A 27225-nucleotide genomic window follows, 5' to 3' on the forward strand; every position below is an offset into this window, starting at 1 on the left:
AGGAAAGAAGCGATCAGAATTCAATTTATTTCTCCCGAGTTTTTAAATCATCATCACTCTGGATTCCTAGGGTGCGTTTTGGTGTGGGTTTAAACTGTAAGCTTTTTTATTTTTTCCACCAAGAGTTAAGAATTCTCAGCTATGTACGATGAGCAATTAAATACAAGAGTTATGGAATCGCAGGTTTCTGCACTCAGGTGCTTGCAAACAGCAGCCTTGGGGTATTACAGAGCCTTTCCTAGTCAATATGCTTTCAAATTTCAAAATAAAACCTTCCCCAAAGCAAAGCTTATTACTTCAAATGTTCTTTGAGAATCATGCAGGCTAGCCAAGTATCAGGAAAGAAACATCTAAGTGTAAAGTCCACCTCTACTCAAGAGAGTAGTTAATCATGTGTGACCAAATCTCTTCATCTTCCTTAGATTTAATGCTTTAATGCTTTCTCAGTTAGCATATTTTCCTGAATCATGTCTCAAATATTTCAAGACATTTTTTAAGCAAATCTTTGAGAAACATCTGCGACCATTATTCCAAATAATTTAAGCAAGAAATTATTCATTTCCAGTAAAATCAGCAAATTAGACATGCTTGGGAACTTCCTTTTATGCTCCTAGTCAGCCACACGCGTCTACCACACGACACGCTGCTTTGAAAGTATCCTAAGATCCACCACCATCCTTAAACACGTCAAAGCGAGATCACGTACTTTACAACGTCAACCTGAATTCAAAATGTCTGGTGCGAGAAGATTTTTTTCAGATCTTGAGGCAGGTCCAGATTCCTCTCAAGCAGATGCAAACCCCCACAGTTCAGACCTAGTCAGTGCACACAGGCACCTATGGGGCGATGTTTCCAAGACCCATCAGCACAGTGACAACATACACACAGCTTTTTGTAATTCTCAAAGGCTGGCAAGTAAATAACCTTGAGCATGAAACTACTCAGGTTTCTCATTTCTTTTATTTACTACGTCTTAAAGACCAAGGCAGAAAGCTATAGGTCCCTAATCTAACCCTATTGTTTGATTTCTTGTAAATTGAATGCAATAGGTATACCAAATAGCCACTTCTTTTGTTTTTAGCTTCTCAGATCTAACACGTTAAATAAATCCTGTCTTTCACCATTTGGCATTACCAACTTCGTCAGCTTCATTATTCATCCTGGGAGACAGCCACCTGCTTTTCTATGTTCAGTCAACACACACGAAAATAAAACAAGTTTTTATTTTAAATATTGCGACACATCTGCATGCACTGGGAATTCAAGACTCTGTTTTCTTTTCTGTCCCAACTTCAACCTGCTAAATTCCTGTTCAACTTGTGTCCGAGTCCTGAGCTTCAGTGATGATTCAGCACCCTAAAAAATTTCTGCACACCTATCCAGTTTTTCAGTTAGATGGAAAACTGCACTTTTGAAACAGACAGCTTCCCAGTTCAACGTTTGGTTGAATGAAAAAAGCAAGATTAGGAGTTTCACTGCCATTCTCCAAATACAATTTGACAGAAATGACGTATGCAGGCCACTGCAAAACATGCCCAGTAGATGGTTTTGCACATACCAATCTGAATTTCCAGGCTGGTGCCTAATCCTTTGCTCATTTCCAGGTGTCCTTCTGCCCCCTTTCTTCACTCTTTCAGGTCAAGTCCGTATGTTGCCTTGCAGCTTTCAGGTGTGCTTTATGCAGCACTGTCTCAAAAGGCCTCCACTTGAACTTATAGACTCCTGATAAAACTAAAAGCCCAGGCATCTGGCTGTTCCCTTTTGGGAGGACATTCCAGCCTGGAGGCACAGAGTGATGATGTGTCTCCTCACCTGAACCCCACACAAGATGTCACCTGCGGAGCAGCAAGTCCCATCCAGCCGTAGTAGGAGTTGGGTTTACAGGAGACAGCTCAGAGGCGGTGGCGACTCATCCCACATGAAATCCAAATAGCGATACCTGGGCTTCATGCTACCAAGCTATCTCAGCGCCTCACCATCCCAGCACCAGGACCTCCCTGAGATGCAAGAGACTGAGGCCCTTCTACTAATCTTCTTGGCCTCCATGTCATGCAAGCATGTGTCCTGATCATGGAAACACGCCCCTGTGCTCATGTGTATAGGGGCTCCATGCATTTCATCTCCATGCTTAGGAGCTTCAGTATGATACAGATGAGGAGAGTGAGAACAGACTTGTGTAGATATGAATGGGATTGTGCGATGGATAGGGAGACAGGAAATATTTTCTTCTGGCCGTGGATCTTACCTAGTCCCTTGGAATTGTCTCAGATGTTCAGGAACATTCTTAGCACAAAAATTATAGGAAATATTTAAAATAAAAATGTATTGAAGCATAACGAAATGCTTGAAAAAAACCCGCATTTTTCTGAACATTTATTAAGCATTAAATTTCACTGAATTTTTTTCCTTAGAGATGCTCAGGGCAATTTAAGAAATGTCTGTAAAATCATTCAACTTGAGGATGAAGCAAGCAGCTTTGCTTGTTGACATGAGCATGCAAGAGGTAAAGTGACAAAGAATACAACAGCCCCAGCTGTCAGGCCTACGGACAGTGTACGGCACCAGAAAGGTCACTAACACACTAAATCCATTGCAGCATTTCTAGACAATCTTGTCCTACTGAAGCTCTTGCACAAAAACCTTTGCCTTCAGGGCCAGCAGATCCTTCAACAGCCTCCCAGATGATGCTGGGGCTCATTTGCTGCCATGTACCTTCTTCCTTCCCTTCCCCCTCCATCCACCCACAGAAAAAGTCTGGGAAAAAAAAAATTCAAGCCACATTTTCTGTGCAACTACCATATGGAAGCGTTTCAACCCCAACATTTACTTGAGATGCGTTCACTTGACGTAGGGACGTCTCCTGCAGTATTCATGCAAGCGTCTCATACTGGCAGGCCATGTTCCCTGGGAGCAGTTTTGCTGGGCATGGTGGGTACAGACTGTTTCTATGACTGGGAGACAGCAACATCCTCTGTTATGTGGCATTGCTGTGAAAAGATCCAGGAAACAGAGACGTGGACCAGTTTACACAGTAGACTGGTGCCTGGAGCTTTTGATACTGGGACACCTGCAGAAGAGCTCAGAGAAGCACTTGGTATTAGAAAGGTTGGCTGCCCAGGGCTCCAGCAATAATGATGTGACTGGGAAGCAGGGGCCTAAGGGGAAGGGGGAGCCAGTGTGCCAGTCTGTACAAAACATGCTTAAGGCCAATAATCCCTCACTTCCATAAGCAAATCATTTACTTAAAACTTTTAAAGTAATTTAAAGCAGAAAGAAATAATAATTAAAAAAAAGTTGCGTGGCTCAGTAGTCATCAGCTATAATTCTGTATTCCAAGATAATTAAAACATGAACAACCCTTTACTATTTGCCGTGACCCACACTTAACACTTTGCCTTAGAACGCTGAAATGTAAAATATGGAGCAAATCTGCCCAGTTCCCTTGCATGCCCTTCATTTGATGGCAAAGTAACAGAAGTACCATAATTCACTTGATATCATTCTTGTCCTGCTAATGTTTTATTCAGACTGGACTTCATTAATAAAGATGAAATTTTGGACTCATGATTACTTCATGTTTACAAAACATCCAGGCTCCTTTACATCTTGGTTAAGCATGAACAACCACTGAACACACAATTTCCTAAAAAAGTCCTGCATACCAAAATTGCATATTCTGAATTTTTAAAATTCACTAAACAAAATTTCACAGAGTGAACCCTAAAGTCTGTTTGCCAGGAAAGCACAAGCCAAAACGGAAGTTGGGAGCCCCCACATACATCCTTCCCATTAAACAAGTAAATAAATATACATTCATACAGAATTATTTGCTCTAAAAATGCAGGTGCTTGAGTAATTACCTACAAGTTTTACCATAAATTCTGGTTGCTCAAACAGTATCGTGTCACAGTATGTTTCGTTTTTTTTGGTGGAACTGGGCAGTGATTTGTTATTGGACACCAGAGAACAAAAACCAGCCCAGAACCTGACGATTTTACCACAAGTCCAACCATGTTTCTCCACAGAGAAAAATTACAAAGACAAGGCTCTTAAAAAATAATTTAAAAAAAAAGTTAGAGGTGTACATAGCAGTATCACTTTTTAATGCCAGGTATCAGACCAAGGAATGAGACAGACTGCACTGCATTTTTAAAGTATTATGACTATCGACATACTTGAGAAACATTTTAACACTGAACATTACAACGAACTATTTAGTCCACTTCTACACAAGTCAGCAAAAAAGCTAGGTGATCCAACATGATATGGCAGCTGTAAATTTAAAATGATAGTCACAGTCTAAAGCCAGAACAAAAACATCTCCAGAACTCCTATTTATAAAAGGGAATGAACGTACACACCGTGCGCGCACACGCAGGCAAAGATCTTGAGGTTCTACTTATTGCTCTTACACAAGGCCGTGAGCAGGCAAATGTCTGGATCAGAAATTAGGTCAAACATGCATTTCAGCAGGCACAAAAAGTACAGGAAATTCATATTAACGAAACAATGTACTGTGTTACGTAATACAGGATGGTATTCTGCTAATATAATACTTACGTCATTAATACCGGATAAACTCCAAGTCTGCCTGTTGCATAACGTGTTATGCAGTGTGGTATTTTAACCTAATTTCTGATTTCTCTTTCCTACTGCACCCTTCACGTAGGGACAGAGAGGTGGTTTTCAAGACAGCCATTCTCCACAGCGCTAGAGAAACGCTGTCCTCACGAGCTTCAGACAGGCAGGTATGGCTGGAAGGAGGCTGACATTACCAGCACCGTAACTCCAGGACATGCTCTTCAACTGCCTCACGGTTTTGCGCAGCCATTGACAACTTGGATAAACAAATGCAGAAGCTGATGCAAAATACATCAGTGCTGCTCTTGGAGCGTTTTCCAGCTATGCTCTATGCTCCTGGTACACCCAGCAGTTGCTACAGGGGATAAGGCAATAGAGGGTCGAGTCCTGTATCTGGTCACTTCCTCAAGAATCTTATAAAGGCAAGATTTTTTTTTTTTTTTTTTTTTGTGAACTGGCTTTCCTTTATACAACAGGCAGTGTAGCTTGGATGTGAGCAGAGATCTGGCTGCCTACTGGCAACAACAGACTAGCACATTCACAAGACACATTTTGGAATACCTGCTGTTCCCTACTGCAACCAAATGAACCATGCTGCAGAGAGGTGTCCATGTAATTACAATACTCATAAGCCAGGTTCAAGGCATACTGCATGTGGGTCTTGCATGAAAAAGGCATTGAATGTGTTATCTGAGGATTTTTTTTCTGTGCTATGCATACATATGACAGTAGATAAAAATCAGCACAATGGTTCCTCTCCATACATGACCCAACACACACCATAACAATAAAGCACCGTATATGCTATTCTTCAGTTAACAGGAATCAAGGAAGAAAATGGTGGTTTGGGAACAGGGAGGGGAAGAAATCCAGCATGAAGTTAGAGGTATGTTTCTGACAGAAGTCTTAGCTGAGAATGTTTATTGTGAACCAGCAACTGGATTTTGTGACATAACCAGAAAACCACCAAAGCCTATAGGGCCAACTCAGGCAGTGCATAGCCAAAATGATGTCCTCCAGTGTTATAATATGGCATTGAGCAATCTAACTAATTATTAGAAAGAGTAGTAGGTAGACAACAAGAGGTCATGCTTCAGGGAGGTCACACTTTGAACTTGCTAAAAGCAGCAGTGCAAATCAATAAATTTTTCTGTCTTAAAGGTCTGTCATGTGCCCCTTGACCCAATCCCTAAATCTCACACAAATTTCAGCTTCCAGACTTGCCAAATACCCAGATTCACACTGAGCAATATTTTACTCAGAAGCAGTACTGCTAAAGCTAGCGGGACTGCTTAGAGCAAGGCAGTACTGCAGTGAAGGTAAAGGAATTTGGCTTTTTCCAAGAAGTGAACTGCAAGTGACTGGGGTTTCATGACACTCTCAGGTGGAGGGAGACACTTCCTGTCTATTTTTCAAATCTGTCCTTACAAACACCAACATTTAGAAGACTGAAATGTGGGAAAAGGCTCTCTTATGCTCACCCAGATGTTTTGACACCAGGACAGCCACAGTGGTTTAGGAGGGGTAGCCCACCCATTAGAGGGTTAGGCTGGCCTGGGTTCTCCTCCCTTTACTAGATGATTGCACGTAAGGGTCCTTGCCTAGTTGGGATAGTGAGGCTTCCTAGAGCAACTCCTCTGTCACACCATCCATGGGAGCACAGTGGCATCTCCTAGGAAAGACGGAGGCAAAAAAGGCCTAAATTCTTTTAAAACAATTAAGAAATCCCAACCTCTAGAAAAAAATTTAAAAAAAAAAACCAAACAATTTGCTATCACATCCTTGCAGGAGGAGTCCTAGGACTTCTCATGACCCACTTCTTCACAATGGCTACGAAGTCCAGGTCGCTGGGAAGCCCTGCTGCCAGACTGAAAGCAAAACAGTATGACTAATGTTCACTATTCAAAGCTATTCTTGATGTGAAGCCAGTTAGGCAGAAGTGAGTGTTTTGGTTGTATTTTTAGATATTTCTCCCAGCCCACTTTGCTTCCCTGCTTGGGAGCTCCTTCAAATAGAAGATGCTGGAAGTATCGCTTCCCTGTATTTGAAAAAAATGGGGAAAAACAGAGAGGCAAAAACCACACACACCACAGAATGAAATGATTGCATGTAAAACATTTCCTTTTAAAAACTATTGTACAACTCCCTAACTTGGTTTAATTAATGTGCAGTTTAAAACATATAAAATGCCCTACAAGCTAAATGATTTCTTGGTTTTACAAGTCTCCCTCCCCCCATTAAAAGAAAAAAAAGCATGGGTAGACTAGGCATTGAACACCTGGTACAGAGTTGCTCACAAATTTGCCTTTAATTCTACATGGAGCAGTTTTGATTTTAATCTACTGTGTTTAGAGCTCATACCGTATACTTTACAGTATAACCAGCTACATAGATGTCTCGTAACATGGTAAGAAAAAAATCACTGTAAGTCGCAGTCCCTTTGATAAATGATTATGGTGATACATGCAGTCCTCCTCAGAGCCGCTGCCGCCACACACAGGATGTGATTTTCATCCCGTGCTGCCGAGGGGCCTGATGCCGCAGGGGCGGGGGCTGTGGCTGGGCCAGCACACCGCTGCCCTGGTGCACAGCGTTCTGCAGTCATTGGGCAAAGCTGCGGTGAATTGTCTCACTCGATTTCACCTTCATCACCACCACCACCCACCCAACCCAACCCCCCGGGGAGCAAACCCTCCTCCCCGCCTCAGCCGCAGGAGATCACCGTGAAGCGCTTGGAAATGCACGACATGTTGTGGAGTACGATGCCCAGGAGAAAGACCAGGACGCAGGCCACCAGGATCACAGTGCAAACTCCCGACCAGGTGGAGCTTTTCACAACGCCTCTGCGGTCCGGCTCCTCTGCTTCCCCCTCGGCGGGGAGGCCGCCCTGCAGCGGCTGCTGCTCCGCCGGGATCGTCACCACCGCCAGGGACTTCTGCTGGCTTCCAGGCAGGAGGCGGCAGCCGATGTCTCCCGGCAGTAGCGCCCTCTCCTTGGACAGGGGCAAAGGCAGCATGTAGCACCCATTGCTGGGGAGTTTGATGAAGACGGGGGTGTGCTCCGAGGTGTGGGGGATCGCAATGACAGCGATCACCTCAGGGTCATCGGGCAGCTGCGACACAGAGTATCCCGGCGGCAGCTTCGTGATCCCACGGCACCAGGGGCACCGCAGGTCCTTCTGGCTGGTCCTCATCTGCTGCAGGCATACCGAGCAGCAGGTGTGCTTGCAGTCCAGCAGCTTGGGCCGCCGGCGCGGGCTGTAGTAGTTGAAGCAAATCTGGCACTCCAGTAGAGAGTCCTGAGACAGGGTCTCCATTGTGGCCAGCGCAGGGGGGCACAGCCGGCCTCACAATGAGCCTCACCCCGGCGGTCCGCAGCCAAGGGCAGCACCCGCCTTCCCTCTCCTTCTCCTCAGGGCAGTGCCCGCCCTCCCAGTGTTGGTCCTCAAGGCAGAGCTCGCCTTCCCATCACTTCTCCTCAGGGCAGTGCCGGGCAGCAGCTAGGAAGAGTGCAGGAAAACCTCCAGCCTTAACCTTTCAGCACCTGAGACAAACAGAAAAATTTGAAGGAACGGGTTATTTACAGGAAGCAGTGGGAACAAAATGTCCAGCTAAGTGGGGATAAAAACTAGTGCTGACCTTGTAATCTCCTGGAAGAAACAAATTTGCAACCCTTAACCAGAAAATATCTTCCCACTGGCTTCACCAAACTGCCCAGCAGCAAAACTACATGTCAGCCATCACTAGATCTCCTTTTGTTTTCTCCCCCCCACAGATAAAATCCGCAGCAAACCACTAGTCCACCACTCATATTTATACCCATAACAAGCGAGGCTGTAGTTCACTAAGCAGGTCCTTTAGCATCTACCTCCCGCCATATTTTCAGGACTTTTCAGCCCTTCCCGCACCTTAACAATTGTTCTCACATAATCCTTTAAACCCCTGAGGATTTTTAGCTATTTGGCTCAACTGCTAAGTCTGCATGAAAGGTAAGGACAAGAAACAAAAAGAAAGAAAAATATGTTTAAACAGATGCATTTCCACAGGCTCCTGAACTGATGCAACCAAGTAACTATAGTCATGTGCCCACATCTGCACACAACCAAAACGAATGGCATGGTTTCCAATCAAGCTGTTTGCCTGGTTATGTGACCCATTTTTTGAACATGGCCCTCTGAAACATACACCTTCTCACCAATGAAAACTTTACTTGAGACAAAAGGCTCTGTTTAGACCCAGGATCACCAAACACCATGGAAATCAATTTGTTAATGCACTGAATTAAAGGCAACTTGTTACTAGCCTTCACAGAATCACACAGAATCAAAGAATATTAGGGACTGGAAGGGACCTCAAAAGACCATCTAGTCCAATCTCCCTGCCAGAGCAGGAACACCTAGATGAGGTTACACAGGAATGTGTCCAGGCGGGTTTTGAATGTCTCCAGAGTATGAGACTCCACAACCTCCCTGGGCAGCCTGTTCCAGTGCTCTGTCACCCTCACTGAGAAGAAGTTTCTTCTCAAACTTAAGTGGAACCTCTTGTGTTCCAGTTTGAATCCATTACCCCTTGTCCTATCATTGGTTGTCACCGAGAAGAGCCTGGCTCCATCCTCATGACACTCACGCTTTACATATTTATAAACATTAATGAGGTCACCTCTCAGTCTCCTCCAAGTCACAGAGACCCAGCTCCCTCAGCCTTTCCTCATAAGGGAGATGCTCCACTCCCTTAATCATCTCCGTGGCTCTGTGCTGGACTCTCTCCAGCAGCTCCCTGTCCTTCTTGAGCTGAGGGGCCCAAAACTGGACACAATATTCCAGATGTGGTCTCACCAGGGCAGAGTAGAGGGAGAGAACAACCTCTCTCAACCTACCTGTCATTGGCCTTCCTGGCCACAAGGGCACAGTGTTGGCTCATGGTCATCCTGCTGTCCACCAGGTCCCTTTCCCCTGTGCTGCTCTCTAATAGGTCATTCCCCAACTTACACTGGAACCTGGGGTTGTTCCTGCCCAGATGCAAGACTCTACACTTGCCCTTGTTGTATTTCATTAAATTTTTCCCGCCCAACTCTCCAGCCTGTCCAGGTCCCGCTGGATGGCAGCACAGCCTTCTGGCGTGTCAGCCGTTCCTCCCAGCTCAGTGTCATCAGCAAACTTGCTGACAGTACACTCTATTCCCTCGTCCAAATCACTGATTAATATATTGAATAATACTGGTCCCAGTACCGACCCTTGAGGGACTCCACTAGATGCAGGCCTCCAACTAGATTCTGCCCCATTGACCACAATTCTCTGGCTTCTTTCCTTCAGCCAGTTCCCCATCCACCCATCCACCTCACTACCCAATCATCCAGACCACAATCCCTCAGTTTAGCTGTAAGGATGCTGTGGGAGACTGTGTCAAATGCTTTACGGAAATCAAGACAGATCACGTCCACCGCTTTGCCATCATTTATCCACCTGGTTATGTCCACATAAAAGGCTATGAGCTTGGTTAAGCATCTCCTTGGTGAAGCCATATTGACTGCCCCTAATGACATTCTTCTCCTTGATATGCCTTGACATAGCACCAATGATAAGTTGTTCCATCACCTTCCCAGGGATGGAGGTGAAGCTGACCAGTCTATAGTTACCTGGGTCCTCCTTCTTGCCCTTTTTGAAGACTGGAGTGACATTTGCTTTCCTCCAGTCCTCAGGCACCTCTCCCATTTCCCACAACTTAGCAAAGATGATGAGAGTGGCCTAGTAATGACCTCAGCCAGCTCCCTCAGCACCCATAGGTGCGTCCCATCTGGACCCATGGATTTATGGACGTCCAGATTGCTTAATTGCTCCCTAACCCAGTCCTCATCAACCGACGCAAACTCCTCCACCACTGTCCTGACATCTGCTGCAGCCTCAGCGGTACGGGGCTCCTCAGGACAGTCCCTGGCAGAGTAGACAGAGACAAAGCAGGCATTCAGTAACCCTGCCTTCTCTGTATCTTCTGTCACCAGGGCACCCACCTCATTCATCAGTGGGCCTACATGGCCTCTAGTGTTGGTTTTATCTGCTACATATTTGAAGAAGCTCTTTCTGTTGTCCTTGACCCCTCTCGCCAGGTTTAATTCTAAGGAGGCCTTAGCTTTCCTAGTTGCCTCCCTACATCCTCTGACAACAGCCTTATATTCTCCCCAAGTGGCCAGCCCCTCCTTTCATGATCTATAAACTCTCTTCTTCCACTTGAGCTTACACGGCAGTTTCCCTGTTTAACCACGCAGGTCTCCTGGCTCCCTTCCTTGACTTCCTATGTGTCGGGATTCTCTGATCTTGTGCCTGGTAGAAGAAGACCCTGAACACTAACCAACTATCTTGGGCCCCTTTACCTTTAAATACCCTTTCCCATGGGATTTCCCCTAGCAATTCCTTGAAAAGGCCAAAGTTGTCCCTACTGAAGTCCAGGGCTGCAATTCTGCTGGGTATTCTGTTCCTGACACATGAGATCCTGAACTCCACCATCTCATGTTTGCTGCAGACAAGGCAGCCCTCAGTCTTTATCACTTCAACCAGACCCTCCTTGTTAGTGAGGAAGAGCTCCAGCAGTGCACGTCTCCCACTTGGCACCTTCACCATTTGCATCAGAAAGTTATCGTCAATGCACTGGAGCAACCTCCTAGACTGTGGCTGGTTGGCTAAGTGGTCCTTCCAGTGAACATCGGGGAAGTTAAAATCCGCCACCACAATAACCAGGGCCCGTGACTGTGAGGCTGCTTTCAGCTGTCTGTAGAAGGCCTCAACAACTTCCTCGCCCTGATCTGGTGGCCTGTAATAGACACCTACAACAGTATCACCCCTGCCGGCCTGCCCCTTAATTCTCACCCATAGACTCTCAACTCGCCCCTCATCCACACCTGGACAGTACTCAATACATTGTAGTTGCTCTCTCACGTAAAGAGGGACTCCATCACCTCGCCTGGCTGGCCTGTCTTTCTTGAAAAGGACATAGCCATCCATGACCACATTCCAGTCATGTGTGCTGTGCCACCATGTCTCTGTAACTGCCACCCAATCATAATCTCCTGCCCGAATACAGGTTTCTAACTCTTCCTGCTTGTTCCCCATGCTGCGTGCATTGGTGTACAGGGATTTCAGAGAGCAAGCTGAGAACACTGATTCCACCCTAGGGGTATGGGAGGTCTCCCAGCCTTCATCAACCCTAGAGTGCTGTCCCACTGATGCAAGCCCAGCTACAACCCCATTCCCCTTCGAGTCTAGTTTAAAGCTCTCCAAATGAGCCCTGCTAATTCCTGTCCCAGCATCCTTTTTGCCCCTATGAGATAAACCTTTCCCACGTATGTCTTATAAAACCAGCTGTTATCAAAGAATGCAAAGCCCTGCCTGTAGCACCAATCTTGTAGCCAATCATTTATGGATTGAATTCTATTCCATCCCACACTGGCACCCAAAAATGGCAGAAGGGAAGAGAAAATCACTTGCGCCGCAAACTCTTTTACCAGCTGTTCCAAGGCCTTGAAATCTTTCTTCATTTCCCTCAGACTGCAGGATGCAGCTTCCTCCCCATCTGCCTGGAAAATCAGCAGTGGGTAGTAGTCTGTTGGGTGCACCAGGATGGGGAGCGTCCTGGTGATGTCCCTGATCCAGGATCCTGGTAAACTACAAACTTCCCTACGATGAGAGTCAACTCTGCATATTGGGCCCTCCGTCCCTCTCAGAAGGGAATTGCCTACTACAATTACCCTTCTTTCTTTTTTATCTGAGCTGGTCTTGAGGTGTGGAGTCAATTGCCTCTTCCTATGTGACCTTGTAGATGGGCCTTGCACCAGATCCTCACCTACCTCTTCTTCAAGATCCAGGGCCTCAAACCTATTACAGAGGGACATCTGGGGAAGCAAAGCAGGTAGGGAGTGGGGTTGCCCGTGACGCCGAACTGGAACTCGCTTCCAACCCTCCTCATCCCCTATCTCTGCCCGACAGCAACAGGGCTGGTGCTGTCTTGGGTCTCCCCCTTCTGCCCGACAGACTCATTCTAAACTGTTAGCCTTGTTCTAAACTATTCATTATAAAAGGATTCTTCACATTTCCCCCACTTATTTCTTATACTTACGCAAAATAAGCAGCTGTGTTTACTTCCACAGTGAGTTGTTTGGCATTGTTTGATTTCGGTCACTCCAACACACGATAAATACGTAGGTGCAACATTTTTACAGCTTTCTACCTTGCCTTCCTTGCTGTATTTGAAGAAGTATCAGCCAGAATTCGCATCCAGAGAACACAATAAAGCAAGCCCAAAATACTTGCATGGTGACCTTTGATCTTATCTTATTGCAATGTTATTCCTAAAACAGAGTTAACACCTGAGGACCACAGCTGTCAGAGGACTTTTTTCCCTTCCATAGAAATATTTCTTGCTCATCCCTATGGATCACTGCAATGAGGCTGCAACATGTTAATCGATGGGTGACATCAGTAAACCAGAAATAACATCATTCAAGAAGAAAAGGCAGGCACAGACCTGGGGTTTGCAATGCAGGACAACCCTCTGGAGCACACTGTCCCATATCCTGCTTCTGGCAGTTACCAGTGTTTGAACAGGGAAAACAAAATACAGGTCATCTCTTCGGATACTAACAACTGATATCAACGACATCAGTGGAACCGGCCCTGCTGCTGATTTTGAAACAGCAGCGGATTTTGGCTCACAAGGCGCTTCAGTAAACACGCAGTGACAATCCTGACTCAGGAGGGAGCAGGGGCTGCAGTTATGAAGGCAGGAGCTTGTGAAACATGGGCAATGGCACGTGCCTGAACAGCACTTTCGGGATGCTCTGCCTGAAGGAGGCACAGAGACCCCCACCAGCATGAAGCCAGTACAGGTCCATCCAGCACCTGCTCCACACCAGCACCATATTACACATGGTGTTAACAGATACTCTACAGAATCACAGAATGGTTGGGGTTGGAAGGGACCTCTGGAGAACATCTGTTCCAACCCACTCGCTAAAGCAGATCACACCAGAATGGTCCAGGTGGATTCTGAATGTCTCCAGAAGGACACTCCACAACCTCTCTGGGCAGCCTGCTCCAGGGCTCTGGCACCCTCCAAAACAAGACATTTCTCCTCGTGTTTAGGTGGAATCGCCTGTGTTTCAGCCTGTGGCTGTTGGCCCTCACCCTGTGGCCATTGGCCCTCACCCTGTTGTTGGGCACCACTGAAAATCACCCCTAATCGTCTTTGCAGCACTGTGCTGGACTCTCTCAATTCCTTGTCTGTCTTAATCTGGGGAGCCCAGAACTGGACACAGTACTCCAGAGGCAGCCTCACCAGGGCAGAGAAGAGCCGGAGGAGAACCTCCCTTGACCTGCTGGCCGTGAGTGCAGATGGAGCTCAATGCTGCCGCAGATTGGGCTGTGCATACACCAACCCTGTGCAGGCCACACCAAAGAAAAGTGGGAGAAATTGAGTGGAGGATTATATCTTCTTTATCCTCTCCTTCCTCTTGCTGTCTCCGCACCACTACAGCACAGGCAAGCAAAAGGGTCGACTGTCAGAAAGGATTATTAAATGACTATGGAGTAGCTAAGAGAGAAAAACAGAGGAGAGCTATCCACAATGTTAGGCAACTCCTGGCTGAAAAACACTAAGAGACAAAGGTCAGATTAGAAATTAGTTATACGAACTCAGAAGGGAATCACTGAAGCCATCAGATCCAATTTTCAGCCACGAGCAACCCAGCAGTTTTGTATTTTGCACAGAAGTAACCATACAAAATCGTCACAGTTAGGCACCACTCAAGCCAAACAAACATTACAAGTCAAACATTACAGAAGGCAACTGTCATCTGCTATATCTGCAAATCTATCAAAAAAACCCAGGTATAACAACACTGCAGTATTATTATGAGAAAAAGCCCCAATGTCTGGAAATTCAGAAGGTAAGGCCTATGTTTAAAAATAGAGTGGAAGCACTCCTTCTGCAGATGTACATCAGTATCTCTGCATAGAAGCTCTGATCTCCACATTTTGGATGTCAAATGGACTGACTGAGGAAGTTCTCCAATCTCATTTAGCTGTCACCCACAATCATCTCTCTCCATTTACAGTGCTGAAGGTAAACCAGTTTCTATTGATGCAAATGTGATTGGGATCAAGATCATTTTTCTGACTTCAGATCCTTGTCCAGGTGTCACATACTCATGTGCTATCAAGCCCCTCATCCCTGTCCCAGTGACATCCTTAGGGTAAAAGATCAGTGCTAGGAGAGAATGACATGAGGTATTCAGAACTGCAGAAGAAAACAGAAGTCATCTCCAGGCAAACAGCACCCTAATGAAAAAGAACATCCATCCCAAGGAGAAGGTCTTGGTTGGTTTGAACACTAAGTAATGCTGTGAAGCATTTCTCCAGGAGGTCAGAGTTTTAAAGCACTAGAGTAATCTGCAATCTATAGGAAGAAAAAGGAAAATAACAGAGACACATTAAAAGGTTAAGATAAAGCTTACCACCTACTTGACATACATTGTTCAGAACCTGTAAATATAGTCACAACCCCATTTTGGCCTGGTGCTGATTCAGGGAAACGGTCACTTCCAACTGTGTGTCTTGAAGTTACTTTATCCTTTCCTATTTTTTCTTTTTCCCAAAAGAACAACTATAAACATTATTTCAAGTAACAAGGTTGCATTATGCATATTCCTACAGTGAATTATGACATTTGTTACTTTTCAAAAATGACTCGTATTTAATGATCGGAGGTGTATTTTGACAGATCAGTAGTAACAACAGGTGAGCAGAGAGGTTAGTATGATTCCTTCAGCATACATCTAAAGACAAGTTAAAGAGTAGCCACAGCCATCTAACCCCTTGGCCTTTGCTGACACTGCCTTGTGCAAAGGTTGAATATGTAGCTTCATGGGAGCAACGTCACTTTATTCCCAATCATACGCACTGAAAGCCCCACAACCCTCCTGCATTCTGCCACAGATAAATTCGAGGGATAAAAGAAAGTCAAGCCATCATTTAGAGTCAGAGTTAAACTGCATAATATCTATTGGATTCATTTTGTAATACATAGTTAGAAAGGAAAAAAGCCACAGGAGTTCTCTCATACTTCTCTACAACTTCACTTTAATAACTATGCCAAGATTTAATACTGCAGCAGTCCTCCTCTTGGAATGGGGACTGAATTCCATACCAGTCGAGGGTACTGAGCTATCACAGGTGAACACCTTGCTCAACACTTACTCAGACTGAACTCTTCCCAGGGCTTTAAGCACCAAGAGGCAGCCAGGCTGCATGTGAGGGCATGGTTGACATCAGTGTCCGCCAAAAACATTTTTTCCTCATTATTTGCCCTTGTCACTTAGTGACAGCAAAGAGGGCGAGGGGGCTGTTGACAGGAAAATGGGGTGCAGGAGAAAGAATTGGAAAAGACTGTCAGGAATAGCTGTAGGTCCCTGCAAGAGAGATAGCGTATGTCTGTGTGGATAGAGAGATGCGTGTCAAAGGGAGGGCTGGGGAATGTGACAGTGAAACCACCCACAGAGACAAAAGCAACTGCAGCTGCCAGTAGTGACACTGCCCGGTACAATCTGATAGCAGCTCGAAGCTCTTCAGGGCTGAGATCTAACTAGTAACACAAATAAAAACTAACTGGGTATGAAAACACACAAGCTCCAAAACTCAAATGTCAGAAACGTGCAGCAGGAGCAAAGGAAGCAAGAAGAGAGAGGCCTTGCAAAGCAGCACAGGAGACCTCTCTGCCTCCCCTGCACGTTCTTCCCCTTGCTGTGGGTCTGCCCAACATCCACGGGGCTGCCACTGGCCGGCGGGACGAGAAATCCGCAAGGGATTACAGAGACCCAGGGAGGAACCTGCCGTTCTGATGACCCCTGCAGCAGAAGATCAAGGTACAGCTGGGTGGCTGAGAGCACGGCACAAAGGTCCTCCTTGCAGATTTGGGCTGCCCTCTGTACAAGCCAGTTTTTAAGATTTGAGAAATGATCGCGTGACCGGAGCAATAAAAGTCTGGAGAAAAACAACAGGTGTTTCAGCTGTTTGTCAATCAGGCCATCTGTTCTGCTGGTACCTTACAGGAGGCCACAGCAGAGACCCAAGCTCCCTTTTTTTCAGGTGAGCAGGAAGGGAGGAGGCCAGGAATGCCAAAGCATCAGCTTCCTACTCCCCAAGAAGGGAGAAGGGGGGTTTGTTGCACTCTTGGAGTTCATAGCTTCCCAACACAACGTAGGGAGGTGCTGCAGGAGGTGAACAGATTAAGGTTGTGGCAGCTCATGTACCACAGCTACAAACAGCAATAGCAAGAAGAAAGTGCAGGTCTGCTGCAGAGAAAGCTCTGTACAAACCCTAACTATAAAGTGGTCCCCAACAGGCCACATCAGAGAAGACAGCTATTTTTGGAACGTAGTGCAAAGAAAGATGCTGAACACTCATGACGGGAGCTGGACAACAAGACAGAGAAGAAAATCATAGCAAATCCTTGCCTATTGACATTTTTTTCTATGCGAGGCCAACCCCAGTGGTACTAAGCAACGGAAACCACAGACTTGGAAGAGCTGCAGCCCTCACTGGAGAACTCAGAACTATCTTCACACACACTTCCTAACTTATTAGGACTCTCTATTAACTTGAAAGCCCCAAGTCTATACTTTCATGATGTCTGTGGAATCTAATACCATTCACAGAAGATTAAACATCATCTCACATTTTTAAAGACTGGCTCTGAGGCATGCTGATGTAGTTAGCTGATCGCTGAAAGAAAGCTTCAAAAACTTTGCACAGATTTATGCATGTATTTCAGGCATGTTCTACTTGCTGTACGGCAAGGTTAGCAAGACTCTCAGCAAGGAAGTGCACTGACAATACTTCACCTTTCTCAGGGAAGATTCATTACGTAAACTCCCCAAACACATTAAGAATTCTTTGACAGTATTACCAAGTATGTATGATTTATGATGAAGAAAAATGTGTTCATTTCAGGTGCCCTTAGGCTGGAAAGGAGATGGGGGTGGGGAAGGTACTGTTCTCAATAGGGAAACTAATTCCAAGGATCATCTGCCCACAGATATTGAAGAAAATGTGTGCTAAAGTAGCTTCAAACTGATAGTGAGGAGGAAGGAACATATTTAATATTTGGAAGCATTTCTGCTACAAAATTGAGCACCTGTGTATGTTTTCAACAAATTCACGTTTGGACAAATCCCACTGGGGCTGTTGCAAATGCCAAGGACATATTACCTCATTTCCCCTGAATAACCTTCACTAAATGATCGTATTTATTTTTAGGCTGTTGTATAGCACTAATTACCATAGTAACTGAGAACGGCATAATTAATTAATTTATTCATCACAACACCCTTGTTAAGAGAGAGGTATTATCATCATTATATCCTTTCATCATGTAAGAAAAGAAGTGCTGAGGGACGAAGCAGTTGGTCCAAGGTCATGCAACACCATCCATATTGTCTCAAAGTTCTTGGACAACTTCAGCGCAGCTGCACTTTTCACCTCATGAGCCACCAGACGTAAGTGACACATTCTGGATAGATTCTTTTTTTTCAACAGTGAATGAACAAAGTTCAGAAAAACACCTGTTTCTTCCCATCTCTCACAGCTGGCAGGATCTCCATGGTACGCCTGAGATTTTTTGTGGCTCTCATTGAACGCATCAGCTTTTCCACAAACCATGAAAATCACAGGAACTTGTGATCCAGAAGTTAAAGTATCTCCATGGACACAGTTCATCCATCATGTAGATTACAACTGACAGACTGTATACATTTTGAAGGACATAAAGCTAACAATATGACAACAAAGTTAATCCATTCTTCTCTCCAGAATTATTACACCTATTTTCTAGGCACCTTCCTCTAAGTCAGGCAGCCCACACCCACCACCCTTTCCATTTAGTTATTCACAACTGCACACAAAAATCGCAGAACTGAAGTGTTTTAATTTGGCCAAATCTTTAGCCACTGCAAGATGGCATTGTTCCTTCAGCTTTAGCCCAGCCCTTGCCAAGATGAGAATCAGGTATACACATTCCCAAATGTGTAAAGCCACAAAAAATAAAGCTGAGTAAAACTGTGATATATGAGCTTACAACATGCTTTGAACCAGCGCCAGGGGATCCATGCTGATGGAATCTGCTCTGGATGATCTCACCAGCACTGCAGCTGTCCTGCCTCCCGTCTCTCTGGCAGCTGAGCCATCGGAGGTGGATCACAAAAAAGAGCCGAGTTGCAAGGTATCGTCCCACAACATTTACCTTAGAAACTGTCACCAGCCAGCTCTAGCAACAGGAGACACAGACAGAAAGGTCACCTGAAGAAAGGTAACTAGATGTAGAAGTTTACATTTTGGGAGTAAAACCAGATCAGGTGGAAACACCAGCCTTTGGTGTTCATAGAAAACAGAGAGAGACTGACATGCCGCTGGTTGTTCCATCTCACGTCATCAGCTGCGCTGCTTCCCCCTTTTATCTGCAAACTTTGACACGTCCACATTCCCTGGCTCCAAAGACCTTATTTTGGTCAAATATGACCAGGATAAGCTGCACTTTGTTCCAACAGCAAACACTACTAATCACCTGCAACGTGCCAGGTCAGCAAACAACGGGTACAGTTTCTTACTGCTGAGTCAAAACAGCACAGCCACGCTCATCACACAGTTTCACGCAAGGTGCTTTACGAGTGAGAAACACTATTTGAAATCAGAATATTCCACAGAAATGATTCAGACATGCAGGGACAGAAAGCAGACAGCTTTCCTTCCCACCCAGGCTGACCTGCTCCTCACCAGCCCAACTTTGACCATCTGCAGGTTTTTGACAAGGTCACTTGTCAAGCTCCCCCAGAGCTACCTTTCCCCCACCATCTCCTGGGTTCTCTCCAGCCTGGCAGAGCCCTGGGGACCCCCAGGTGCAGCTCTGCCCCCAGAGAAGGAGTGTGAAGATAGCCCTCGTCACTTCTGCTGTCCTTAAGTCCTAGTGCTTCTCTTCCTGCATGAGGGGTGCACTGACAGGATGAGAGACCTGACTGCGGTCCTAAGACACCCCAAATCTGAACACTTCCCAGCAGATATTGAAAGGTTCCCTCCCAATTTGCAAATAAGCAAAATCTTCAGCGGTCAAAGAAAACATCCCAAGGGATGGTGCCCATTCCTACAGCCCACTCTGAGCACAACACTTGCAGGGCCATTAGCACTTCTTCAGTTTTGCTAGCTGCTCTTAATTAGGCCTGACTGACTCCTAAACCCCAGGGTGAGAGGAACTAAAAGCCACAGTTTTTCCACTACCAAGCGAGAGACCCATTTGTCATTCAAACTGACATCAAGAGGAATGAGGGTGGGAAGAGTGGCATGAAAAGAAAACTATCTCTCACCCCCTGAATAAGTAGTTAATTATGATCAGGATATAAGGAGCAGGTAGTTGGCAAAGCATATTTAGAAGCTGCTTCCCAAACTTAAGGTCACAATTTAAATCACTAAGGCCAGAACGCCACAACCTTACAGGAGGAGCTTCACCCAAGCAAAGAGGAAACCTATGAGTGTTAAACTCACCCTCTGTAACAGCTGTTAAATGCAATGCAACATCTTCTTTCCAAGGTATTTTCATTTATGACAACATGACAGAATTCTGTGGCATTCAAAATGCTGAGGGAGGCATGAAGCACCTGATCACTTAAATGACAAATTTTGCTCTCCTATTAGAGCTTCATGCTTCATCTGCCATTGATAGAATTTGCCTGATACCTGAAGATAAACTTAATTAAAATATTCTTCCCTCCCTCCCCTGAGGATTTGGTATTAGACTTACAAAATACACCATAAAAAAAAAAAAAAAAGTCATTTAAAATAAATCTCAAATGCAGATGTTTCTCACTGATAGAGGTCAGTGGGCAATTGAGTGACTGAGCTTGAATTAGTGCATTAAGACACCAATCTATATAATTACAGGAGAGAATGCTACAGCCCTCTGAGGTCACTGAGTGGGTTTTGATAAAACTAGGTCAAAATCTACCTGCCCATGGGCCCAAACAGAGGAGGAGAGAAAGGAATCGATCCTCACACGTTCATACATTGCCTATACGGTGCAAAAACTGAAAACTCAATTTCACACCTACCTCAGGAAACAGAAATTCTTCAAATGAGTTTTTAATCGTCACATCTCTGCTCTGTGTTCCCACCTCGTATGCCCCATCTGCTTAACACACTCTGCACTCACCCAGCACGGCTGCCTGAGGACGTGATTCTGAGACCCCCATCACCACACGGTTGCTCTCAAGGTTTGCTAGCATGGTTTGAGGTTTGTTTTGTCTGGGTGTGGGAAGGGGTTGTTTCTTTTTATGCTTCAGAAGAAAGAAAAGGAAAAAAAGGGGAATCAAAATAAATGATCCTTTTACATTGAAATAGATGGGATTAAGAAATTGGAAAACATTTTTTAGAAGCCACAAAACATAAGGAAATTCTTTTATTTCATAGGCCATAAAAATGCAGAATGAGGTCTGAAGGAGAATTAAATGGTGGGGAGGGGAAGCTTTTTTCATCTCTTTATCTTTCTCCTGAAATCAGCTAAATAGGCAGCACAAGGGAGTAAAGTCCCCTGTTTATCAAGAGAAAAGGTGTAACAGATGTCCTAACACAGAATAACCACTTCCAAGAGCTTATCTTCGCAAGAGTGGAAGATAACCAACCAATATACCTCCTCAAGGTCAACTGCTATGTCATTTCTTAATGCAGACAAATGGTGATCTTCATGCATTTTCGGTTTCTGATAAGCGCTACAGCTACTCCAGGTCATGGCACTGGTCATCCTGGTTTGCAGACTACACCAAAAGGGGCTGGAACTGGTCCAAAAGCTCCTTTCTTATGGGAAGCTAATCATGCACCCTGTAACACTTTGTTAGCTAGTAATATTAATACCACCCTCACTTCCTGAATTTTGGGAACAGTCCAACTCTCACTGCAAATATGGATCACAAGCACAGTTAGACCAAACCTGAACTGCATATATATTGATGATTTCCTGTTTTGTGATTTATCTCTCTGTCTTTACACCAGCAAAAGCCTCCAAAAGAGATTTACCAGGCTATTTTGGGTAAATAATTCCTTCCAATACTTTTCCAAACCCCATGTTTCTACCTGTGACGATAAACAATCCACAAGCCCCAGTTCAAACAAGTTGCAAAGTGCATGGCCTGACATTGGCCTCAGAAGTTAAGGGGATAACACATACTCTTGAGGTCAGTTGCACATTTACATACTTTACACACTATCCTTTAACACAACCAATGCAGAACCAACATCAGCAGCCACAGGCAGATCAAGGTCATCTCTATGTGAAGATGCCTTCGCTTCCCCTACACCACCCTGAAAATGTGCGACCCGAGGAAACAATCTAGCCTTCCCAAAACAGCTGTAACTAAGCCAAGTGGCCCCACATCATGACTTGAAGCCCCAGTAGCACCAGGGAAACTTTCAGACCAGTGGTAAGACAACGAACAGATACCAGGAAAGGCTCCCAGCTCTCTCCTTCATGCCCATGGACTGGGGCATGCCCACGAGAGAAACAAGAAGGCTCCCACAGACGGACTTTAGGAGGAAGCTTAGAAGAGAGCGAGGGGATTTGCATGGAGTCTCTCACATGAACAAGCACCATTTGCAGACAAAAGTAGTCTTGCAGATAAGCAATGTGGTGTTCATGACTGCGATGACCATAATCCAGGTTAGCACCATCCCGACCCTCTCCAGTAGGCTGAGATGAATCACAGCTCTGGGAGACTGAACTCACAGCTGCAGAGCTGGTAGCCCCTCTGCTCTGGCAGCCACACTGCTTTGGGGACCAGCACTGGCTCCTCAAACGCTCAGGCACTGGAGGATAAACTATTCCTGCCAATATTATGTGAAATCTACTGTCACTTTCCTTCACAATGACAGTATTTGCTTCCAAGAGCCCCTCACATTCTGTAGCTGCAAGAAGTTTTATCAGACCTGCCAAGCTTCGTCAGGTTGTATTTCATTCTTTACAATGAGTTTCAAATTCGGGCCAGACATCACCATCATACCTCTGCCAGTCAAAGTCTGGCTGCTTTTGAAACAAGCTGGCAGCACTTAACTAACAGTATATGGCATTTTTGCTGTATGAAGGAGTGCAAATGCTCAGAAAGGACTGTGTTATGCCACATTGGAGCAAAACAAACAAAAGGAAGCAAACTGCTTTACCTCTTAATTTTGAGCCTAGTTCTGTGGTCCTTGCAATGTAACAGTAGAACAAACTTAGAAAAGATAACTAGCATAATATTGCTAATGCTCAAGACTTCATCACCGTCCCGATAGTATACGGCCATGGCGAGTCCTAGGCTCACAGGAACATGGCCAATCAATTCAGTACTCAGTAAAATAAAGCTACTAGCCCCATTTTTTCCTGAGGAAAAGCCTGAAAATATGAACTTCAAAAGCCCCAAATTCCAGTTAGGTAGAACCCTGTAAACTTCAGTTTCTGTCTTGCAAGCCAGTCTCAAGATTTCTGCATGTGAGTTAGAGCTAACCAAAGAAATGCAGTCTAAAGGTGAACAATCTCATTGGCAGTTTCAGATCAAATTAAGCAAATACTTTCTCCTTAGGCAAAAACAATCATTTCCATTAAAATGTCAGGTCATTTCAGCTTTCATTTCAGTTTGATTGTTTTCTTTCAGAAGAATAAATTTATACAAAGGTAACGCAAAGGCCAAATATAACTTTTTGTAGTGATTCTGGCACAATTTTTCTTCTGATGTGGCCAGCCACTGAGTGAGCCAGAAGTATCTCTTACATTGCTCTACTGCTGAATGTGGAATGCTTAAGTCTAGTAATATACCATGATTTCTTTTTCTTTCCTAGTCTAGCAAAAGCAAATGAGATAAATAGACTCCAACTATCAGCAGTAGTTTCACAGCAATATATTTACAAATACTGTTATTCAGCTTTTTTGGGTTGTTGGCTTTAAAAAAAAAAAAAAAATCACAACATGGGGCATTTTCATAGAACCATTTGGTTGAAGAGACCCTCAGGATCATCAAGTCTGACCATAACCTAACTTTGGCACCAAACCATGTCCCTAAGAACCTCATTTCTACACCTTTTAAAACCCTCCAGGGATGCTGACTCCACCACTTCCCTGGGCAGCCTGTTCCAATGCCTGACAACCCTTTCCATTAAGAATTTATTCCTAATATCCAACCTAAACCTCCCCTGGTGCAACTTTAGGCCATCACTTACTACTTGGGAGAACAGACCAACACCCTCCATGCTACAACCTCCTTTCAGGGAGTTGTAGAGAGCGATCAGGTCTGCCCTCAGCCTCCTTTTCTCCAGGCTAAACAGCCCCAGTTCCCTCAGCTGCTCCTCATCAGACTTGTGCTCCAAACTCTTCACCAGCCTCATCAACCTCCTCTGCACAACAGACAAATTTTCCACAGACAAGTCACATTTCATGACACAACCGAAGCCGTAAGAGGACTATGTGGTTGATAGTATTAATGGTTTTTACAGGTGTTTCTTGCTAAAGAGCTAAAAGAACTTACTTTGAAAGGGCAGGTGGTTCAGGGCTTTCTAGAATAGTCTCAAGAGTACATCCCAAAGTCATTAATCGCTTTTGAAAACTTAGATAAGCTTCACCACATATTTCCAACATGTATTCCACCTAGCATCACACTGAATAGCAAGTATGAACCAAAGAGGTGCCCTAGGGACTGATAAAAGAAAGGCCAGTAGTCTGTATTGCCAATCTAGAAAGTGTTGTACTGGAAGAGATGATCTAATTGGACGCAGTGTGCATACACACAGCTTTATGCATCTATGCAGGATTTCACCACTCAGTTGAGGTCTTTATTCCATTTTTCTTATAGTATTCTATCTGTGTGCTCTACAGTGGTGCGCTGAACACAGGAAATATCAATGTACACAAACAAAACAATGCCAAAGGAACCACAGTGACTCAGGCCCATTGAGGATTTGGCCCATTGACAGAAAATCAATGTTACAAAACAGATTCAAAAAATACCCCTTTTCTACTGCCAAAACAAGTTCTCAACTAGAATGAAAAAAAAAAATCAGCTCTGGACCCAGATTTGCATGGTATCACAAACTACAACATCCTTGGCTTTCCAGTCAAAAGGTTTTCGGAATTATTTAGTATACTGACATCATCGTTACTTTTTCGAGTTGGGTCAGTGTTTTCCTAAATTCTGCTTAAGTGACTACACTGCCAGGTAGCTTTCACTTTAATGATCACTGCTTTAAAAAGCAAACAAACACACTCTCTTTTTATCGTAAGTAATTTTGGTTTTGTTGCAACCAGAGAAACGATTAAAATATTTTACTATATTAAGACAGAATGAAAAAAATATTTCATATGTTGCCAAATAACAGCATAGATTGGAAAAACCTTTTCTATACTTTATACCACTCCTTCATACTGTGCTCTGTATTTTTTAAGCAGTGAAGCCTCTGCCAGTTTATTTCACTCTTGCCAGAGTGAGGTCTTTCCCAATGAAAACTATCATTAAGTGCAATGACAATTAAAAAAAATAATGTAACGGTCAACAGAAATAATTAGTCCTGTTATTACTACTAACATCCATGCTCTTTGGTCTAAGCTCTCATCCTCTAGAGCAGCTGCCTCTAGAAAAGAGACAGCAGATGGATCAAGTGCCAGCAGGTGGCACTCCAGAATATAAACCATTAAGCACCAGGGCTTGCAGGACCAAGAAAGCAACTGCTGCTTGGCTGTCCCACTAGCTTGCTTTCACAGAATCACTGAATGTTAGGGATTGGAAGGGACCTTGAAAGATCATCTAGTCCAATCCCCCTGACAGAGAAGGAACACCTAGATGAGGCTATACAGGAATGTGTCCAGGCGGGTTTTGAATGTCTCCAGAGTAGGAGACGCCACAACCTCCCTGGGCAGCCTGTTCCAGTGTTCTGTTACCCTCACTGAGAAGAAGTTTCATCTCAAATTTAAGTGGAACCTCTTGTGTTCCAGTTTGAATCCATTATCCCTTGTCCTTTAGCACCCTCCAGGAGGTTTGGTTGGGTTTAGGACTTCCATCTCCACCTTCTTGCTTCCAAACAGAAGGGACAAACACTGCCAGTCCTGGCTCTTAGCACCGTAACATTACGATGGTGTGGGATGGGATGTGTCAGCAAGGTGAGATGCACCTTGCACAGTCATTTCTGAATGAGAGGAGGGACCAGCAGACCCAAAGCACTGAGCTCAGTCCCTGCTCCCTGCCAAAGGGCAGAGCTCCTGCAGGGCAGGTAGAGTTGCTTTCCCATGTTATGTGTGCACAGAGAGATGGCAGTGTCATACTGCCTCCCATCACTCTCCTACGCTCCCTCAAACAAGGAGCAAGCTGGGACACAGCTGAAATAATACTGGCTCCTATTGCTTTAAGACAGCAGTAACAACAAAAAATACACCCTAACAATTAAGAAACCAATTTCCCTTCTGTTTGTTTTTTAGCTATGCCCTACACACACATAACTGCTACTGTGCTCGCCTGCAGAAGTTATAAACCATCACTACACATGGTTATGGTCACTACAGATGGTTCCTCAAGGCGCAGTGAAGACTCCCACCCTCTTCTGAGCCTTCTGCCTCTCCCCAGCGTTCACACTCCTCTCGCAGCAAAGTCAGTCAAATCGGTGCTTCTTCCAATCAAACACCGACTGCCAGGAAAGCCTCTGCCCTGTGCTCTTGTCAGCCAGAGGAAATAAATCCACCTCAGAGAGCTGTGGCTTACCCAGTCTTTGCAACTCATCCAACTGTAAGAGAAACTGCTTGTTCTGCCCCTGTTGGAAATTCTCCCAGTCCTTCAGTCTTCTAAATGAGGCCCTTTAAAACACTGTGCAACATGGGGGAGATAGGAGGAGGTACCCTTAAACCCAGGAAGATTGAGCTATTCTCCCAGAAAATGAATTGTGAAGGAAAAACATAGAAGCCAATTGCTCTGTCAAACTCTAGGCACCAAGCATAGCAGTCAACATTTAGAGAGATAATGAACTGGCTCAGTTGACAAAGTTGCAATTCCCCCATCATTCTCCCCTGCAAAAGTCTGGAGTTTAAAACACTGAAGGTCATACAACTGGGTGGAAAAGAAGCCTGTATTTTTGTCAAAGTCTTTACGAATTATCTAAATGCTACACAAATATGGAAAATAACTAGCCCTCTTGCAAAAAGCACAAGTATTTACTGCTTAAACTCTCCTTAAAGGCAAACTCGTATCATGGGATCCATCTGCTCCTGTCAAAATAGCAGATAAGATCTGTCAGATCAAGATCTCCTATATATGTCAGTGGATCGCTGGCACTTCCCCACCAAATTGACCCCAAATGTAAATAGACACAAAACTGGAAAGAATTAAGGTCCTATCTGTGGATAAGAGCAACACACAAACCAAACAAAACCAGGCAAAGCAACGTGCCCTGCGTGCAGAAGTGGTCCCACAATCAATGCGATATGATATCCCTTATGTTTTAGGAAATTAATTTTCATCTGGAATTCCAAACTCATTTCCTCACAAGCAATAAACCACATACCTTTTTCTTGATGGTTCTCTACCATCATCCACTGAAAGAGGCACAATTCAGCT

At 44.7% G+C, this 27225-nt stretch overlaps 1 protein-coding gene across 8 annotated transcripts in view; it reads right to left on the reverse strand.

Moving 5' to 3' along the window:
• Positions 1-3497: 3497 nt before the first annotated feature.
• RNF152 (ring finger protein 152) overlaps positions 3498-27225 on the reverse strand; it is a 52747-nt gene continuing 29019 nt past the window's right edge. For 6 of the 8 annotated variants that reach the window (XM_065832408.2, XM_071804520.1, XM_065832407.2 and 3 more), the window contains exon 2: positions 3498-8124. In XM_065832408.2, coding sequence (XP_065688480.1) covers positions 7286-7897 — 612 coding nt within the window. In that variant the 5' untranslated portion in view covers positions 7898-8124 and the 3' untranslated portion in view covers positions 3498-7285. Of the gene's footprint in view, positions 8125-18698; positions 18830-18863; positions 19037-27225 lie in introns of those variants that run through there. The other 2 variants (XM_065832410.2, XM_071804517.1) reach the window with 2 other exon arrangements.

The sequence above is a fragment of the Patagioenas fasciata genome, chromosome 2, assembly GCF_037038585.1.
Source record: "Patagioenas fasciata isolate bPatFas1 chromosome 2, bPatFas1.hap1, whole genome shotgun sequence".
NCBI lineage: Eukaryota > Metazoa > Chordata > Aves > Columbiformes > Columbidae > Patagioenas > Patagioenas fasciata.